Source organism: Anabrus simplex, chromosome 1, assembly GCF_040414725.1.
Source record: "Anabrus simplex isolate iqAnaSimp1 chromosome 1, ASM4041472v1, whole genome shotgun sequence".
Taxonomy (NCBI): Eukaryota; Metazoa; Arthropoda; class Insecta; order Orthoptera; family Tettigoniidae; genus Anabrus; species Anabrus simplex.
In genome coordinates this window covers 1,050,223,108-1,050,239,822 of record NC_090265.1, presented here as the reverse complement: position 1 = coordinate 1,050,239,822, position 16,715 = coordinate 1,050,223,108, and the positions used below count along the sequence as shown (strand labels likewise).

The following is a 16,715-nucleotide window of genomic DNA, read 5'->3' as shown; positions in this document are numbered from 1 at the left end:
CCCCTTCCGTCTCTTCCGATACTGTACCTCCTCCGCCTACTGGCCACATCTGTCACTAACCTGTCTACCACTCTATATTACTTCCTCATACAATCCTACCCTGTCCCTCCCTCTCCCTTTCCACAGTACTCATTACCTTCTGCCGCTCAATATTTGTAAAACCTCTTGTACATTTCTGTAATAAAGTTCCTCTATGTACGCGCCCGAGATACATCGTAACGACTACCTTCCTTGCTGTACTTTTTCTGGTGTTCGCGAGGGCCTTGCTCTGGCGGGGTGCTTTGCGGATCTCCCCTGGGTCCCGCCTTGTTGTTCCGCTGCCCCTGCGTCTACTCTTAAATTATTCCCTATACGGTATGTACCATACATACCCTCTTTAATCCTCTCTACTTCTCTACTTTTCTTTTCGAACGGCCAAAGAGCTCCTTGGTTGAGCTGGTGGCCCGCCCACTCCTGAGGGGTGGGAATGAACCAACCACGTGATGATGATGATGATGCGCTTGGTCTGCCACTGCTAAGCCGAGTTCTGGAGGGGCGTGCCAATCCAGCTGATGAGCCCAAATGGCACGTCTGAGCGAAACTCTGCAAAATGCACACGGCCTAACCACCCAAAAGCTGGTTCTATTCCTGTGATTGTATGAACTGCGGCCATGAAAGCCATTTTTGATATTCTAACTCCATGGGGAGTAATAATTTTTGGAAACGGAGAATTCACTTCTCCTTTAGCAGGTTAGCAATCCCTATTTGCTAACACTGTGGGACCATGCGCTTGGTCTGCCACTGCTAAGCAGAGTCCTGGAGGGGCGTGCCAATCCAGCTGATGAGCCCAAATGGCACAGCTGGGCGAAACTCTGCAAAATGCACACGGCCTAACCACCCAAAAGCTGGTTCTATTCCTGTGATTGTATGAACTGCGGCCATGAAAGCCATTTTTGATATTCTAACTCCATGGGGAGTAATATTTTTTGGAAACGGAGAATTCACTTCTCCTTTAGCAGGTTAGCAATCCCTATTTGCTAACACTGTGGGACCATGCGCTTGGTCTGCCACTGCTAAGCAGACTCCTGAAGGGGCATGGCAATCCAGCTGATGAGCCCAAATGGCACATCTGGGCAAAATTCTGCAAAATGCACATGGCCTAACCACCCAAAAACTGGTTCTATTCCTGTGATTGTAAGATGTTTACTCGTTGATTTTTGTTACTGTCACTTGGCACATGTGGTACCCATATAGCCAATTTCTGTACCTTACCCATCGAATGCAAAAGGCGTACAATAGTTGACTGATTACATTCAAAATCTTGTGCAATTTCCTGCGTTGTTTGACGAGGATTCTCATGAAGCATCACATTCAAGCAATTTTTGTCAAAATCAGAAGGTCTTCCAGGACGTGAATCATCAGAGAAGTTAAACCGTCCTGCTTGAAAGCGGGAAAACCATTTTTGTGCTGTTCTTCCAGCAATTGCTTTATTCCCATACACTTCACAAATTGTTTTTGCAGCTCCTGCTGCACTGGATCCTCGATTAAACTGAAAGAGTAAAATGTGTCCGAAATGTTAACTTTTCTCAACTTGACTTTCCATATCCATTTGCCTGAAATATACACAAATAATACGTTCACAATCAAGAAAACCTGTGTTTTACAACACACAAACTCCAAACTCAGTTAAAACAACAGAATAACAATAAGCAATCCCTTCATGCCACATTGTTGCCAACTCAAAAGATTACCACATGAACATATGCATCGACCCAATGCTATGCATCTGGGTAACAACAATAACAGTTGAAAGGTGTTGGAATGGAGAAATTTGTTCTGACAGGGATTCTTAAGCCGTGGGTTCAAAATCCAGCATCAGCTGTCCTGGGAATGGTTTTCTGTAGTTTCTCATTTTCACTTCCCGCAAAAGCCAGGTCAGTTCCTATTCATAGATCACAGGTGATTGATTTCTTCCATTTCTTTACCCAGTTTCATTCACCATCATTCATTTTCAGCTTCATTAACTCCTCAACTGAGGCTGGCATCAGGAAGGGCATCCGGCCATAAAAACATGCAATCCATTTCACCCATACCAACAAATGGGCTAAGAGACATACATACTGACATACATACATACATGCATACATACATACATACATACATACATTCATACATACATACATACATACATACATACATACTGAATAATCCCAAGTACCACCTGCTACTGAATAAGATCTGTACCCTATATTTTAAAGGACAAAATTTTTAAAAATTGTTTCACACAAATTTATTTATAGTATTTGTTACAGAGCTGGCCCCGTGGTGTAGGAGTAGCCTGCCTGCCTCTCCCTCGGAGGCCCCGGGTTCGATTCCCAGCTAGGTCAGGGATTTTTCTCTCGACCTGAGGGCTGGTTCAAGGTCCACTCAGCCTATGTGATTAGAATTGAGGAGCTATCTGACAGTGAGATGGCGGCCCCGCTCTCGAAAGCCCAGAATAACGGCCGAGAGGATGCATTGTGCTGACCACACAAGCAGGCCTTCGGGATGAGCAGCGGTCACTGGGCAGGCCAAGACCCTTTCAAGGGCGTTAAGTGCCGTGGGGTTTGGTTTTTGGTTATTTGTTACAGAACAAGAATGTCATTTCACTATGTTTCATGAATTTAAAATAATTTCAGACAGTTTTTAAGTGTCCTTGAAATAATACCCATTAAATTATTTAAAACACACTCAGAAAAAGTTATTAATCACAGTACGATAGTGAACACTTCATTCATCATCAGAAGTACCAATTTAGGAGCTTTCACTATCACTTTGATTTCACTTTCCCACACAACGTCGTCTTCGCTGCCATCCATAGCATTAGAAATACTGCACTTCTAGAAACTTTTCCAGATGAGGTCACCAGAGATACGATCCCATGCCATCTTAACCCACAATCAAAGCAGCTGAACTTCCAGGCACTTAATACATCCAGTTGGTGTCAGTGTATGACTGTCAGCTGCCACCCACTCGGTATACAGTAGTTTCAAGGCTGCTTTGAACGGACAGTTTACACAGACAGCCAACAGTTGTAACATAGACGTCACTCTGCCTCAAATGATTGCTAGATCGGTTTTTGCATCTTTGGTTTGCTTCTTCACAGTTTCTGTTGTGTGACCGCAGTAGCCGTCCATAACAAGCAAGCTTTTCTGCCCAAGCAATGCACCAGGGCGACATTGTCAAACACATTTCAGCCAGTCTTCCACTAGTAAACTGTCTATTCAACTGGAGTTCTGACAATAACACCAACAGGTAGGTTTTCTTTCAGAAGCGCCTTTCTCTTCAAGACAATGTACGGTGGAAGTTTAGTTCCATCAGCAAGTATACATAACATTACTGTACACCTCTGATTTTCATTACCACCTGTTCTGATGGTAACACTTTTTGACCCCTTAACACTCACAGTACTGTCCTATGGCATTTCAAAATTGACAGGCATCTGATCTGCATTTCCAATTTGGGAAAGCAGATACGGATTTTTCTTTTGCAAGCAAATTATATGGCGCTGAAAGGAAAACAGTTTTTCTTCACAGGCATTATGAACACTGTCAAATTGTGGTATGCCTTCTAATGTTCATTCCTCTTAGAGAAATTGCTTTAAACTCTGGCGTAGAAAGTTCTTTTGTGATTTCTAATGCTTTTAATTGGCACATTTCGGTAGACATGCCGTATCCCAATTCCCGCCTTTCTGGTGGGTATTTGTACAGAATACTTTCAATTTCAGGAAACTGTGCACTCTGCCCACAGAAAGCTCTAAAATCACCACTATTGTTTAAAAGAAAATCTGTCTTCTTTCTCCAATCTCGAATACAACATTAATCTAGATTGTATTTTTTTACCGGCGGCACGATTTCCAATAATTTCAGCTTCTTTGTAACTTTCAGTTTACTGTCGCCGAGTGCTTATGGTAAAAGAAAAGTGAAAGTGTGTTTGGGGTTGGGGGAGGGGGGGCTGAGAAGCTTGGTTGCCAACTCACGGCAACCAAATCTAATGAACAACCTGGAAAACATCCACATCGTTCTTGATAAATTAGAAAACGGTGAAGAGAATCTTAATGAAAACAACGAGCAAAAAAACATCTTATACGAGAATATCAGTAAATACTTGGAATGGGTAGACGTGAAACAGACAAGACGAACAAGAGATATAATCAAACACGACATCGCAGAAGCACAGCCCAATCTCCCTCCTCCCTCACATGATATTTTAGATGACAACAAAACTCTACTTCCCTTCTCTCCAGAGCTTTGCATGAACTGTCAGACTGTGTCACATCGTTACTTCACCAGGTTGCGCTCAAAGACAGACCCTCTAGACAGCGCAGAATAAACATCTTTTCCAAACAAGAATGAGAGACAAGATGTCCTGATCTGGTGACCTCCATTTTTTAACAAAGGAATCTCTAAAAAACTTTTATTATTTGTGCTTATTGTCCTAATGTTTTTTCTTCTCAATTCTTTCTTTATACAGCTGAAGAGGACCACTAAGTGGTCAAAATATGTCCTGTAAGTGTAAATTTATATTCAATTTTGCCTGAGGCAATAATAAAGTATCGATTAGGTGGTTATTTATACTAACTTCTTGATTATACTCATCAATACGGTCATGAAATGGACAACTTGTAATAAGAGAGAACAAGACAGTACACACATGTCCACTTGTTATTTTCAAATAAACCCTCTTGGAAGACGCGGTTGAATCCAGTGCCAACACTTAAGACTAAAATACACCACAAAACATAATGTTTAACATTCCCTAAGATGCATGAAGTATCGTACCACGAAATGAAAGGCTTGAAAAAGCCGCACCCAATTTTTTTGAAGCAATATTTTTGAAAAAATGTGAGGGTGATTTCAGGATACATACAGGGATTCTTAAGTATCTGTATTTCGTTTTACAAGAACATCCTCAGATTCTATCAAATCACTTAAAAGATGCATATATATGTACAGTATTGTTTACGTTGAGTAAACTTGTCAATGATAGAGAGTTTAGTGATAATATGGACCAGTAATGACAAAAGATAAATTTACAAGTATTAAAATAATGAAAAATTTCTGTACTTATCTAGACTGCCGATGCTATGTCCATTGTCACCAAACACTATTTCAGGGCTGTGGTCATGGAGTGGCAAATGGAAAGTTTTGGGTGTAGCACACTGCTCGCGGAGAGGGGAGGGGAAGCATGGGCGGGGCCATGTGGAGCGTTGTGGACTCCTCCTATTGGATGTTAAAATCTAGTATACTGTACCGTGAAGAGGGGAGGGGGAAGTGGGGTGGAGCAAGTGGAACACTGTGGAAACTTCTACACTGGAGAGGGGAGAAAAGGTTATTAATCTACTTCATGAATAATGTACATTTTTTTAATATGGATGAATGTAAGTTAATGATTTTAGGTGAATAAAGTAAGGTCTTAAAATAACGACTAACTATTATATGTTATTATTATTATTATTATTATTATTATTATTATTATTATAAAAGCTAATTTAATGAGTAAGTGTTGTCCAGATGTTATGTGAGTAGAACGAAGAGGGGAGAATTTTTTAAGTGTGTATGGTTATTTAGGTTGGTTATATTAACATTTTTGCGTGTGTTTGTTGTTTTTTTTTTTTTTTTTGCTTCCTTTATATTCAAATATTTACTTTTATTTTTGGTGTGTAAAATTTTTAGATTTGTGTTTGTGTCTGTGAAATGGTGTGAACAGTCATATTTGTGCTCCCCGAAGGCTGAATATGGATTATATCAGATCGCATTTTTGTGTTCTTTGTACCTTGTATGGAAATTACATTTCGTTTGACCTTTACAGGGTGCGCACAAATGATTTGAGCAGTTTTGTCAATTATTTCTAGCCATATTATTAGAGATAAAGTGATGATGTTTGATGTTGTAAGGCAAGTATCCCTCAAAGTTTTGTTTTGTTTTGTTTTGTTTTGTTTGAATAGTCCTCCATACATTGTGCTTCCCCCAATGCCCGCGAGAGCGTAACAGTTGCAAAATCTGGCAGACACGATGTGTCCTCTACTCCAACAGTTGCATAGATGGCAACTAACAGTGAAAAAGCATATGCTGTTCTGGAATTTCATACCAGCCAATCTGTGACAACCATGCGACGAAACTTTAGAACAAAGTATCAGAAAGGTCTACCCAGCGCCAACTCCATTTGCCGATGGTACCAACAGTTCAAAACCACAGGATGTCTGTGCAAGGGAAAATGAACAGGCCGGTCTAGTGTGCCTGAAGAAATGGTTGAGCGTGTGTGATGCAGTTTTGAACGTAGCCCGCAAAAGTCAACTCATCGAGCGAGCAGGGAAATGAACATGCCTCATTCAACCATTTGGAAAATCGTAAAGAAAAGATTGCAGATGCACCCTTTACCATTCGCATCTGCTCCAAGCATTGTCGCCGGCTGACAAAGTAAACCATTTTGAGTTTTGTACAAGTTTTCAGGAGCGTATGGAAGATGATGAATTTTGTGACAACCTTGTCTTCAGAAATAAGAAGATGTACAATATTATAGGGAAGGATCCACCTTTCAATACTCCGTAGCAAGTTGAAATAAAAAGTAGTTACAACCTGTTTATTGGGACCGGTTTCAACACATTTCAAGTGTCATCATCAGCCAATTAGCGAAGATCTTAAAACAACTAATATATTGAACACAGGCAAAAAATTAACATTGTATCATATCGTAGCAATTCAGTTAATGTTCAAAACAAAATAATCACAGTCAAGAGAGTAAACAGAACATCACTATCTTGCGCCGAAAACAAATATATTTGAAGTTCATAAGCAGATCAAGTATGCACTTATGTAAAGTCGTTGCTAGGCAGGTCTTGTAGGCATTTGTTTCACCGGCCGAAGAGTAAAAGGTGACGTGAATGAAGTCTTAGGAAAACAATGTAGGATTTAATTTCATCAAATTCAAAGTGGATATATAGGTTTTAAAATAATTTAAAACATTAAAAAAGAATAAAGCCAAATAAAAATATATTAAAAAATAGGAAGAAATAATGAAAGAAATACGAGGTTCAACTCGAAACAACTTGCCGTTGTAATTGATAAAGAAATGATAAATAGAGAAAGGGGGTGGAGAACGTTTATTAGAGGGTGGTGATGGTGGTGGTGGTGGTTATTGTTATTAGAGGAAATACAATTGGGCAACAATCCTTTATATAACACTATTCGAGGAAAAAAGAGGAAGAGAACCGACACTTCGAAAAATGAAGATATCGGTTAAAGGAAGACAAGGGCCACGAAGGGCGTGAAAATGAAAGACTCCCTAGCTCTCGCAAACCTAATAGCATCGGGGTCGGAAAAGAACAAGAGTTGACCAAGGGAGGTCGAACACGATAGATGAAAGTGAGGAGCCTGGCACAAGTAAGTGGAAGCAATGCCAGGACTCAGCTAAGGGCCCCGTGGTCGCCAACCCACGCTCCGATGTTCAGAGCCCCTGGGGGATGGAGGGTGGAAAGGAAAGAAAAATGGAAGGGATCCGATACTTCGAAAAATGAAGATATCAGCCAAAGGAAGACAAGGGCCATGAAGGGCGTGAAAATGAAAGACTCCCTAGCCCTCGGAAACCTAATAGCGTCGGGGTCGGAAAGGAACAAGAGTTGACCAAGGGAGGTCGGACAGGATAGATGAAAGTGAGGAGCCTGGCACAAGTAAGTGGAAGCAATGCCAGGACTCAGCTAAGGGCCCCGTGGTCGCCAACCCACGCTCCGAAGTTCAGAGCCCCTGGAGGATGGAGGGTGGGAAGGAAAGAAAAATGGAAGGGATCCGATACTTCGAAAAATGAAGATATCAGCCAAAGGAAGACAAGGGCCACGAAGGGCGTGAAAATGAAAGACTCCCTAGCCCTCGGAAACCTAAAAGCATCGGGGTCGGAAAGGAACAAGAGTTGACCAAGGGAGGTCGGACAGAATAGATGAAAGTGAGGTGCCTGGCACAAGTAAGTGGATGCAATGCCAGGACACAGAGGTCTTATGGCAACGATGGGACAGGAAAGGCCTAGGAGTGTGAAGGAAGCGGCCGTGGCCTTAATTAAGGTACAGCACCAGCATTTGCCTGGTATGAAAATGGGAAACCAAAGAAAACCGTTTTCAGGATTGCCGACAGTGGGGTTCAAATCCACTATCTCCTGGTTGCAAGCTCACAGCTGCGCGTCCCTAACCACACGGCCTACTTGCACGATCTTTTACTATATATAAGACTATAGTGGCTGGACGTAACACACGAGCGAAGTCCATCAAATACAACAAAAAGAGAAGAAGAAGTGAGAGACATCCTACTTCCCTCGTCATAGCAAAGTTCGATAAACCACGATGTTTGAAGGGCATCGGATACTTTCCGTTCAAGTACAAGGCATCTAAAATTCATACAGTACAGTAACCCAATTAATAAAGCACTTGCACAGGGGAGCCAGCATAATTTCTCCTCGCCTTTGAATAATTATTTTTCTTTCGTTGTGTGAGGTTATGTTTGCCAGTGATTATCCAAGTGCATTATATGAATACTATATATGCAACTTGTTGGATACATGTTGGATATAGTTTGTTTCATAGCATTCGAAAGTTTTAAACTGTGAATCAATGTTAATTGCAAGCAGAAATGGGTATTAGAATTTTTTGTGACGCGGCGAGGGTTGGCATTTCTGAATTACAAGTTGGCCGTTAATTCGAAATCCGATTTCGGTGTTCCTAAGACTTTGAATTAACAAGTTTTTGGTGTATCCGAATTCTCCGATGTGACTGTTTTAAGTGTTTACATTGCACGAAAAGAATTGTCGACCACCGGTCATGTTACTATCCGAGTAAAAAGAGACCACGTGTGAGAAGTATTTTAGACGTCAAGTGTGACGAATCTGTAAGTCATTTATAGGAGAGGATTCTAGTGATGTAAGAGACAATGAATCTTCCGATCTACAGGGAATCGAGCCTATTGCAAGTTCAGATTAATTAAATATCTGTCACATAAGTAGACTTACTAGCTAATTTTTATGCCAAATATACCGTATTTCATACTAGTGATAATGTATTTTTATAATCTCAGGCAAAGCAGCTATATCCGTAAATTTATATGTTTGTATTTGCGTAAAGACCGCGTGAACCTCACGGAGTGATATGAAATGATTGTTTATGCCTACGTTACTTTTTCGATGGAAGAAATTTAAGTACCTACATTTAATTTTTCTTAAATGAGCCTTCCAAAATTAGGGTGCGGGGATTATTCACCTTACCCCACCACTCTCACCTTGCCCAGCCTCTCCCTCCTTGCCCGCCCCTTCCTTATCCTTTGAATCTCATAACAGTTAGTCTGAAGCACAGACAACAATAGACCACACACCACATGCCATATTGAGAGGTAAGTCTCATATAACCTATGCCATCTAACTAACACACACATTCTCTCCTTCAGTTCATTAATTTAATTTTATCTAATTTATTCAGGTTAACTTCATGGGCACTGCAATGAATTGCAAATGTTATACCAGACACAATGTATCTAATTTAACCACATCTTCATGTGCTGTCCTGACAATGTCCAACAACATTTCAGCATGATTTAACAAGCACCATGAGAGCATAGCATTTTGTTAAGTTGATTGATGTTGAAAAACCATCTAGCAGTTCTGCGCCAGCTGGTGGTTATTTACAGTGGTGTCCAATGACTTGCATACGGCTAACACCACTCAAGCAGATTTGGTGATTGACTATGGGATCAACATTTACCAGTTCCCGTTTACAATTGAATTAGTAATGATTAGCAGTGTTAGAACTAATAGTTCTGTGAATATTAATACATAAAAGAGTCTCGATGATGAGCATACTCAAGATGCAAGAATTTAGAACCTAGTTATTTTCAAATTTACCCATAATATCATCCCAATTTTTAATGTCAATTTGTATATATTTCTTTCATTTGTTTTATGTCAATTGTGTGCATGTACGTTTGTTTAGTTATTAGATGTTTTACATTAAGGCTGAAGATGGCCATTCCCAGCCGAAACTAGTCACTAGTTAATGTTTTTTAGATTATTGCATATTATAGTATTGAAAGGCGGACCATTAAGACATTAATTTAATAATATTGTGACCAGTGTTGCCAACTTAGCGGATTTTCTGCTAAATTTGGCGGAATTAGAAGACTGTCGGTGGAGAAATATAACATTTAGCGGACAACGGATTTTTTGGCAGAATTCTAGATTTATTATAGCGGAATTTAGTGTTTTATCCATTTCACATTTTTTTAAATTTGTACTCCAGTCTGTCTCTGAGTTATTTTGTATTTCTTATCAGGAGCTAGCAGTCACATGAGGAAAACTTGCTATTTGGATTTGATGTTATGAGATCATGGTATTATACATTTGTAATGCGTGGGGAAAGGGTACTTATCTCGTAAGTTGACGAATGACGACAGATAATGAAACTGTGAGAGAGTAGCAATTATATTTATGCTATGAAGGAAGACCGTTTGATGAACTGGCCTGTTCTGTGTGTGGCATTTGAGGTAGGGGATTCACCTAGTTTGCACCCAGCAGTAAAACGCCTACAAGTTTTAGCTCACCGGCTCGCAGGCAGGGGGTTAATCCCAGTGAAACTGACAGATCAGGTGAGTGCAGACATTTACTTTTATTATTATTATTATTATTATTATTATTATTATTATTATTATTATTATTATTATTATTATTATTATTATTCCTAATTTGTGTTGCTCATTATTGGAGATCGGATTCCTTGACAGAATTTTAGCAGGTTTTTAGTAGTATTTAGCGTATCTTGGAAATATAAGTTGGCAACACTGCCAATTACAATTCAATACAGATCAGAACCATGAAGTTTATATCCTATGAACTTTCCATGAGACTCCTGGAAGTCTGCCTTTAAGCTTTCTACTTCTTTAATTATGTGCTGACAAGGAGGAAAGGCAGATTTCATGTCTTCCACTACTTGGGTTTTAATATTCTCCCTCATGGCTCCTAAGTTACATGTTAGTCGTTCATTGATTTCCGTGAACTTAGAATCCATTTTTTGTGTTAGACTCAATAAATCTCTTTTTGATTTTGGTACCGTACCAGCTTGAGTAGACCTACGTTCTGGATTGATATTATCTTCTGCTAACTTAGTATCAATCCCCTTCTGGGCATGTGTAACAGTTTCATTCAGTTGCGTGATTCTAGCATTGCTTGCAGCAATGCGATTTTCTAAGTCAACACCAAGCTGAGTCATGCTAGCGTTGGTTGCAACATTAGATTCATTAAGTTGAGCAATGTGACCTTCTAGATTAGCATTTGATTCCTTGAGCTGAGTGGTGTCATTTCCTAGATTAGCATTAGATTCACTTATTTGCCATCGTAAATTAGTGTTGGATTTGGTGACCCTTTCGTTCAAACTAACCTTGAATATGTTTTCTATTTTTGCTGGTATAATATCTGAGTGACAGAAATGGCTAACAGTAGAAAACGCTATCATTCACTTGTTAAAGGTCTCAGTTTTACCATTAATGTTCAGTGGTTTAAAGTTTGATTAGAAAAATTCACTCAAAATGTTTAAACACTCTTTAACCTATCGATTATTTACACTAGAAGAAATTCAAAGTTCAATATTGTCTTTGAATTACTATCCTAGCATTGCGCCTCATATGAATGTCTATTTGCATTTACTTTGAAATTTATAATTTCAAGTTCACTTGGTAAATCACTGTTCTCTTACAAATAAGTCCGTCACTTATGAAATTGTCCATCCAAATCAAATCACTGATATGTCTTACTAGCATTCCAATTAAGTCGAGCCCCAACGACATGGGTGCTACTCTTACCCCCTCTTCTCTGTACGGTACCAGGAACACCCATACTTAGCTATTTTTGAGAGCATGGATTTATGCAAGGCGTGTACAGTCCATGCATAGAATGAATACAGAGGGAGAGGTTTTTGAAAAACTATTTAAATTGAACTATTTGTTTATTCATAAAAGAAGACTAGTTGCATAGCACTTTTAATACCGCCGGAGTTGCAAAAGAGGAGTGAATATCCTTTGTGTTGCGCCAGGCGATGTCCCTCGCTCCTGGTACTCCTTCCCCACACCATAGGTCAGCTCTCTGTACAATGGGAGCACGCAAATTCCCACGACGACTAGAAGTTCTGGCAGATTACAGACGGTCTGGGAGTCTAAGTTGCAGGGTTCACTTATTCCGTAAAATTATGTACACTCAACTGATTATCAGAGCAGTTTGAATGGTTCCCATGAAGGGAGCAAAGAAATGTGGTTACCGTCAAGAATGTCAATAGAATCTGCCATGAACATTTCTTTAATCTTACTGCAAACTGAAAATGTAGAGATTATTCTGCAGTTTGAATGTTCATAGGATCAAATATGCACTCAAAATCAAAATTCACTTGATACAGTTTTTAAAGATTTTCAAAAGAAACATTTCAATTGGCACAGTTTTGAAAATAAATCATTCACTTGGCATAGTTTTGAAAATTTCACTGGACATAGTTTTAAATAAATTCAAAGTAATGATTCACTTGTGCATTTCACAGAACATGAAGTAAGAGGACACAAATGCATAAGAAGTTTTGTTACGTCCTACGATTGTCAAACTTATCTACAAGTCGGTGAGACTACAACACGCTATTGTAACATGACACTTGATAATTACAGAATGTGGATTTATTTCCATTCACACATATAATATGGGATACTTATTTACGAAGATAAATAAAACTTTGTTCACTGAGATCACTCTGTTATGTCTAATACTACACATAGTATTGTCATGACCTTCAACCACTTGTACGAGAAAATAATTTCTCTTTACTGAAGCTACTTGGTTAAGTCTATTCAACTCTAATGTAGAACAAATGTTAATCAGCTTTCGAGCTGTATTTACAAACTCCTTGTCTTAGGCAATGTCTTAAAGACTAAGTCAACATCTCCTCTCAAAGAAAGAAATAAAGAATTTAATAATAATAATGTTATTGGCTTTACGTCCCACTAACTACTTTTTTTCGTTTTCGGAGACGCCAAGGTGCCGGAATTTAGTCCTGCAGGAGTTGGAAGATAGGAAAACTTCAAAGGAGTTCTTTTACATGCCAGTAAATCTACCAACATGAGGCTGACGTATTTGAGCACCTTCAAATACCACCAGACTGAGTTAGGTTCAAACCTGCCAAATTGGGGTCAGAAGGCCAGCACCTCAATTGTTGAGCCACTCAGCCTGACGAAATAAAGAATTTGAATTACACTTGGAAATACAAGTCCTAAGATTAGGACTCAACATTCAACTAAGTTTGAATTCACAGTTCCAGAATCTAAGTTCAATTTCACAGTTCTAATATAACTTGAAAAATGCAAGTCCGATGTACACTACTCGAAATATGAACTGATAGAAAATATCCAATCACCTTTATGTGATGGATTTCTATTGAAGTTTACAGTAACACACTTGTAGAATTTCGTCGTAGACCATCCTACAGTCAGCCAGCATGGCTGGGCTGTGAAATCACATCTGCCTATCGTGTCACCTGGTCCTCAATTTATACAAAATCAACTGGTTGCATCATGTGATTTCCCTAAAACTTCAGCTTGCAATAACTTCATCAATTCTCCATGGATTTGCTTGAGACTTGGTGATTGTTCATAATTTAACATTGGCTACATGGTGATGTAGTCCAAATCATGATACTAATTGTATTTATTGAGTTATCAGGCATGGAACTATCGAACATTCTATATGACATAGCCTGTCCTTGACCGACCAGCACTGAGCTCGTTCCTCGTTCGCCAGCTGTGGTCGACTAATCTCATGTGCAGCAGGTATTTTAAACCTTAAATACTTTGAGACAGGGTGCTGTATCTGCGTTCCTTGTTCAATATTGAGCTGACAGGCCGAGAGGCCAGAGTGTAGTAGAGTGTGGGTTAGAGTGAGTGTTACAATTATAAACAACACAACACTGTTAATGGAAACACACTGAAGCAATTTACTGTTGAGTCTGTCAAGTATAGATACCAACAAGTCCTCACACTGATCGTTCACTTCACCATCACACATGGATTATTCACTTTACCATCATAAAGCAAGACTCAACAGTAAATTGCTTCATTGTGTTTCCATTAACAGTGTTGTGTTGCGTATAACTGTGTGTTGTTAAGGAATAGATATAGCGGCAATAAAGTGGTTCTGTGCAAGGAAGTGAACGTATCTTTTGTGATATTTATTTACACCAAAATAAAATCGCATTGAGAATGACAAGCTGCTCGACCTGGCATATACAAGATAGACATTAGGAAAAAAATGTGGAAAATTCTTAGATATATTCCAATTCCCTCCTCACACTGTAGATGTTTATAACACGATGTAAATAAGTTCATTGTTGTCTCTGGCAGAAAGATATTCCCACTGCTTGAAGAAGGAATGTATTCACCATGGACAGTATAAGCAGACCACTGGTCAATTTAGTGGCCTACTGTTTAGTAATCGACTACATCTGTTTTTGTCCTCAATGATATAGCATTGTCAAGCAGCTACATATTCAAAGGTATACATAGGAATGATACTACATAGTTCTACTGTAAATAACTAACCTGTTCCTTCCAACAAAGAACTTTGCAACTCAAGTCAGATGAAGATGATTTTTTTCCGGTCTGTAACAAGTTTTAAATGCATAGCTGTAGTACTTCTGAATTGTTATTGTACATATAACTGTATAAATACAAAATTTTAAAAATAAAAAATAGTTGAGTTATTCAACTGAAGAAACTTATCCTCTTAAAATTCTTGGAAGTATGGAGAACTTAGCAACTTGCAGTAATGTAACACAGTTTTCACAAATTTTATTAGACTAATGTTGTATAAGAACAAGAGAAAATTGGGAGCCACCTCTTGACATTTGGAGCTGTAGACCAGAAGAGCAATCTGGAGAATATCTCTGAACATTCAAATTCAAAACCACTTTATGAATGGGCAATAACAGCCACTAACAGAGACAAAATGAGATGAATCACAGTTATTTTTATTGTTAACTAGCATTTGTACCTGTTCTTTGCATGGGAATATACAGTCCTGACTTATGATATACCTCAATATGCAGGTATCTCTAAGCCCTTTTCATGAGTTCTTATATAGACTGATCTTACAGTCTCTGTCTTCAAGAAAATGTCTTCCCAGTATTGATCAGACAGTTGATGAAATAAATACCAGTTGTTCATCTCCAATGGCTTCTAGTCATTTTCGGCTGCTTCACATGCACGCAGCCAGTGATAAGGAATGAACAATTGTAGGATCTCACAGAGTGAAGGAAATGTTCAAAGTTGGCATTTATCACTTTTGGTACAGAAATCTGAGTTTCTGATGAACAATCATGGTATCCAATTAATTTTGCCATAGAAATAGAAAATTTCTTTTGATACATGCTTCCATTACAGGTCTAATTTGAGGTGCTGAGTGTCATCATTGAAAAGGTTATTTGCTAATGCATCTGGCTCATTTCACATCATGGAGCAGTAAGAAATATAGCTTCAGTTGAGGTTGAGCTTAATTTTCTAACAATTGCAAGTCTTGCTCTATCTCCTTTTAAGAGTTTGTGACCTTCAACAGTTTTTTCTGATCTGTGCTACTGAGCTGACCTTCTTTCCTTTCTCTGCTGCACAATATGTATTTTGTTTGCTGATGTATAACTAATTTGCTATTCTGTTAACGCCAGGAAATATTCCTCGTGGTTTGGTTTTCTCATCTACATGAAATGACCTATGTACCAGTTTTATTGAATCCATCCAACGAAGTTTCACTTAATTGGTATTATCTAATTGTATGAGAACAGAACTTTGGCTTACGATCTGCGTCACACATCGAGCAGCGTTCTTCTTAAGTCGGTCAGGACAGAGCCTGGCCTCACGTTCTGAAACAGCCTTGCTGACTAGCTGTCCCCAAGGTGAGTGAGTTTGATCCTGCTTTAGTTCGATGGCATACAAAGACTACAATGATTTCTTTTTTAATGCATCGAAACTAGTCCTGAATAAATTTTAGAATGTTGTAATTACATCTGGACTACATTATTATTGTATTGAATGGGTGGACCCTAAAAAGTTTAATCACTGTAATCTCAGTTCAATACGGACAAAAAAATGAAATTTCTTACGTTAACTGGTATATGAAAAGGTGCAGGGCAGGTTAAGTATTCATATAGGTAAGTAGTTATGATGTTATTAGTTAGTCCTAAAGAGGCAAGGCAGAGGTAAGAAATTAAAGAATAAACTGGAAGTAGAGGATAAATACAGTAACAATTATAGCAAATGGCAGAAAACATCTTACAGTATGAAATAATTAACAGCCACGCTTAGCACTATTCGAATATGACTGTAACCTCCACCGATATTCTGCAAATAGACCTCAGAATGTCAGCTTGACTCATCTCTTACCTTTTACCGGACTAAAAACCACAAGTTTACAGGAATGGTAACAAAAATGGCATTACATTACTTCCCTGCTGGCAAGCAGAATGAGACATTGCCATGGGAACCAGTAGATCTACTGTAGGTCTGCGAGGGCGTCCATTAGTGGCTGCAGAGCATGAAGCCCATAAAAAAGTAGTAATTTTCTCTGTCATTTGAAGAGTAAGTGAAATTATGTACATACGAAAAAATTCCTTAAAATGAAGGAGCGTTTCATATAATGGTCTACAAATTTTA

At 38.9% G+C, this 16,715-nt stretch overlaps 2 protein-coding genes across 2 annotated transcripts in view; both read right to left on the bottom strand.

Moving 5' to 3' along the window:
* LOC136857945 (uncharacterized) overlaps positions 1–6,506 on the bottom strand; it is a 227,703-nt gene extending 221,197 nt beyond the window's left edge. Inside the window, exon 1 of the mRNA XM_068228317.1 lies at positions 6,399–6,506. Within this exon, the coding sequence (XP_068084418.1) occupies positions 6,399–6,420 (22 nt within the window). The 5' untranslated portion in view covers positions 6,421–6,506. The remainder of the gene's footprint in view (positions 1–6,398) is intronic.
* LOC136857944 (uncharacterized) overlaps positions 1–15,947 on the bottom strand; it is a 61,904-nt gene extending 45,957 nt beyond the window's left edge. The window contains exons 1-2 of the mRNA XM_067137069.2: positions 15,861–15,947; positions 14,613–14,672 (exon numbers count right to left, since the gene is read on the bottom strand). The gene's annotated coding sequence lies outside the window, so the exon portion shown is untranslated. The remainder of the gene's footprint in view (positions 1–14,612; positions 14,673–15,860) is intronic.
* Positions 15,948–16,715: the final 768 nt, after the last annotated feature.